The sequence below is a fragment of the Micropterus salmoides genome, unplaced genomic scaffold, assembly GCF_014851395.1.
Source record: "Micropterus salmoides isolate LMB-PRFRI ecotype aquatic unplaced genomic scaffold, ASM1485139v1 Ms_hic_scaffold_7, whole genome shotgun sequence".
NCBI lineage: Eukaryota > Metazoa > Chordata > Actinopteri > Centrarchiformes > Centrarchidae > Micropterus > Micropterus salmoides.
Genome location: NW_024044459.1, coordinates 29911184 through 29914068, shown reverse-complemented (window position 1 = coordinate 29914068; position 2885 = coordinate 29911184). Strand labels below are relative to the sequence as shown.

Below are 2885 nucleotides of genomic sequence, written 5' to 3'. Positions count from 1 at the left end.
CATAAGCACAAACTGCTTCAACTGTTCAAAGAAAAGAACACATGAATAACTCTTATATTATTTAGTATTACCGATAGCATCATGCACTTTTTTTATGTCCTTTTCTTCTGGTTTTACAAAAAACATACCCCCCCGCCCCCCCTCCACACACACACACACACACACACACACACACACACACACACACATAACCAGTTAACAGTTATCAAACAGAGATCATTTCTTACAGTAACTTATAAAAGTAAACGTCCTTTTAACTCAGACTGTTTGCCTATTGAGCCCTCTGGGGCTCTTTTTGTAGGATGACCACATGACCCTGTGAACATGCCTTAATGCTCATTGATTGAACTTAGTATTAAAAACTAATTGCTTTCATTACAGCATGCAGGTCTGCTGAGAAGCGTGTGTGCACGTGTGCGTGTGCGTGTGTGTGTGTAAGAAGCATGTCAGACTTGGTGTGGCCCGAGGCGCAGGACGGAGAAAGCCCTGCGGTGTTTGCGCAGCAGCAGGCGGATCTTATCATCGTCAGAGTCGGGGTCCAGAGGCTTGTTGTACTCCTCGTCCTCCACCTCGTTCTCCGAGGCCTCCCCGCACTGCCCCGCGTGGCTGGCCTGCGTGGAGCTGGGCTCTGAGGCGCTCTTCTTCCTCCACTTGGTCCGTCGGTTCTGAAACCACACCTAAACACAGCGGGGAGGGGTAGGCGATGAATAAACTTGTAGCCTATTGCTTAACAGGTCCATCTTGTTTTTTGTTGTAGCCTAATTTGGAAAAGGTAGGTGCTTGCAGGTTGTTGATTCTTTGGCTTACTTGTGTGATACTTATCACATTCCCTAAGCACGTGTCTGCAAAAAAAGTAAACATTTCAAACTATTTCTGTTGCACCTTTCAAAACGGGAGTTGCAAGTTACCTCACGTGCACATAAAAACCACACATAGGCTTAGGCAAATAAAACAAATGATAAATAGAACAACATAGCCTACAACCACTGGTGTAATAAGTGTTTTTTTAAAAACTAAGGCAAGGCATCTTAAACAAAGGCATATTTTTAACAATGTAGGCTAAATGTAACGTTATCTTTACCTTGACTTGTGATTCAGTCATGCCCAGAGAATATGCCAGTCTTGCCCTCTCAGGCCCGGCCAAGTATTTGGTCTGCTCGAACGTTTTCTCCAGAGCAAATATCTGATGTCCGCTAAATGTTGGTCTGGTGTGTTTCTTCCTGCCTGACATCTCCCCCAGAGGCCCGCTACCTGGAAATATCACAGGAAAAATTAATTAGGAATTAGATTTACCCACTTCCGTTTCTGCTAAATGGTGTTGCAATATTTTTATCTGCATAAGCAAGGGGGTGGAGGATAGGAATAGTTTCCTAATTACACTCTCTGTTTCTGAATCCAGTTTATAGATTGGATATTGTAGAAGTTTAAAATTGCCATTGATTTAAAAATAAATCATCCACATGTTATATAAAAGTTCAATTTCATGAATGTTTGATTGAAAGTTTGAAAAGCCACAAATAATAATCAACACCTTTGTTTTTGTGTTTTCTTCTAGATAATACATGTACATGGACGCTTAAATTTAAATGTTAATAATATATTTAATAATATCTTATATTATCTAAGCATTACATCAAATCATACATTTTACACACATACTACGTGATATGAGTTTTTGAAGTTTTTATAGTGTATAGGCTATTTCTGTATCTTTTCTCATTAGATTGAATTTGTCTTTTTCAGTCAAGACAAAGGACATTCTGGCATCATTCCGAGGTCACACGTCTTGTCGTGTCCTCGGAGACAGACATGGGGAAATTGTAATGCGTTGATGAGCTGGATGTTGAGTCCAGTCTGCAGTATTTAGACTCACTGTTGGTGCACTGCTGCCTCCCTCCTCTCCAGTCACAGCCGCTCTCCGCCCAGCAGCTCACACTGCGACCCTTCATGGGGCACTCGCTGCCAGGCTTGGAAAAGCCGCCCAGGTTGGAGTTGTAGTCTCGGTTATAGTACATGGACGTGCTGGTGACGGAGGGGCCGAACCCCCCCATTGTGGAGTATCCGGACAGCAGGGTGGTGGTGCCCGTGGAGCCCATCCCTACCATGGAGCGGCTCAGGATGTCGCTGATTCCGTGAGGGGTCCCTGCCTGCAGCTGGCTGTTGAGGCCCGGGTTGAGCTTGTAGAAGGAGTTGGGCACTGAGTACTGGCACACTGGCGCCTTGAGGTCTGAGGGGAATTGGTTCAGGCTGTTGTTGAACAGGAAAGACCCCTGGATGTTTGGATCCATGGGGAGTACTGTAACTCTGCCTCCAGGTCTCAGTAACACATCCAATAAGATCTGGACAGGAAAAGACCTCTGATGGGCCGACAAGGAGTCCTCTCACCCGATGTTCCACCGTCCCCAGATATTCAAATAAATAAGAGCACCAATAGCAATTTTAACAAAGTCCCTGGTGTTTGCCAAAGTTGCTACCACATCAGAAACAGTGTAGCAGCAAATAAACTCTTCACTCTCGCCCTTTGCCTCTTCTCAGCCCCAGTGTGGTTGTGGTGTGTGATAATCCCATATCTGACATCTCGGGCGAGTCCTCTGGACGCAGATTTTAATGCTCTCCTAAAGACATGTGCCTCCTGCCGGGTCTCTCCTCAAATATCATAAATAAGCAGTATCTGGAAATGGAGTGGCACCTTGATAAAGATAAGCCACATTAGAATGCAGCCTGGGATTGGCCTGGGTCTCACAGCTTTAATGCCTTGCCATTGGCTCCTCTCTGAAAGCCAAGCCTTTTATTGGAAAGCAGCAGATTAATAGTGTTTTGAACAGGTGGAGTGGGAACAAGTTGATTTTTTGATGGCCTGCCATGTCTGACCAAGTGTGGTGGAG

General features: G+C 44.8%; 1 protein-coding gene across 1 annotated transcript; it reads right to left on the bottom strand.

Moving 5' to 3' along the window:
• Nucleotides 1-418: 418 nt before the first annotated feature.
• Nucleotides 419-2609, bottom strand: LOC119892458 (homeobox protein Nkx-6.3-like). The gene is made up of 3 exons (XM_038704711.1): nt 1874-2609; nt 1082-1251; nt 419-677 (listed from the first exon to the last, which is right to left on the bottom strand). The coding sequence occupies exons 1-3, from the start codon at nt 2286-2288 to the stop codon at nt 447-449; spliced, it is 816 nt and encodes a 271-aa protein (XP_038560639.1). The 5' UTR covers nt 2289-2609; the 3' UTR covers nt 419-446.
• Nucleotides 2610-2885: the final 276 nt, after the last annotated feature.

Coding starts and splice junctions, on each gene's coding strand:
- LOC119892458 (XM_038704711.1), bottom strand. CDS start 2,288: ATGGATCCAAACATCCAGGGGTCTTTCCTGTTCAACAACAGCCTGAAC. Junction 1,252..1,873: donor GAGGCAGCAGTGCACCAACA/GTGAGTCTAAAT, acceptor TGATATTTCCAG/GTAGCGGGCCTCTGGGGGAG. Junction 678..1,081: donor TGACTGAATCACAAGTCAAG/GTAAAGATAACG, acceptor CGCTGTGTTTAG/GTGTGGTTTCAGAACCGACG.